The following is a 522-nucleotide window of genomic DNA, read 5'->3' on the forward strand; positions in this document are numbered from 1 at the left end:
CCAGTTTTATATTGTTAAAACACTTTACAGTATTTTATTGTTTATCTTTTAACTCTTCACTATTATGTTATTAATAATCTTTTAGCTCCTGTAAACACCAGAATTTCCCCTATTCTATTCTATATCTGAGTGGCAGAACAATATTTTGTTTTATTTTCTTATCTGTCATTTTTATACAATTTTCTAAGGTCAACATTGTATGAGCACTTCTGCTATAACCTTTTGCTGCCGGAACACAACAATTTCCCCCATTTTGGTACAATAAAGGGATTTTCTTTTCCATTCTGTACAGTTGTACTGCTCTTACCCAGATCTCCAGCTGGGTCGATGTCTGAGCGACAGTCCAGGTAGTCAGGATCAAGGGTCAGCATGGGGTCCTTATCATCCTGCAGGACAGTCTGAGGGTCGCCTGCAGACTCCTTATGGAAAATAACACTGCGAGGCATTGCCAAAGCTAACTCCTTCCAGAAGGATGAGGAAGGAGTCTGCAAACAAAACCCACAGGAAAACATAAAGTTTAAA

The 522-nt window shown here is 38.5% G+C and overlaps 1 protein-coding gene across 1 annotated transcript in view; it reads right to left on the reverse strand.

Annotated features, from left to right (window-relative positions):
* The window catches only part of LOC107101974 (single Ig IL-1-related receptor-like), a 17,255-nt gene that overhangs the window by 3,209 nt on the left and 13,524 nt on the right, over positions 1 to 522 (reverse strand). Inside the window, exon 6 of the mRNA XM_015401078.1 lies at positions 308 to 485. Coding sequence (XP_015256564.1) covers positions 308 to 485 — 178 coding nt within the window. The remainder of the gene's footprint in view (positions 1 to 307; positions 486 to 522) is intronic.

This window comes from Cyprinodon variegatus, unplaced genomic scaffold (assembly GCF_000732505.1).
Source record: "Cyprinodon variegatus isolate N-32 unplaced genomic scaffold, C_variegatus-1.0 Scaffold1181, whole genome shotgun sequence".
NCBI classification, from domain to species: Eukaryota; Metazoa; Chordata; class Actinopteri; order Cyprinodontiformes; family Cyprinodontidae; genus Cyprinodon; species Cyprinodon variegatus.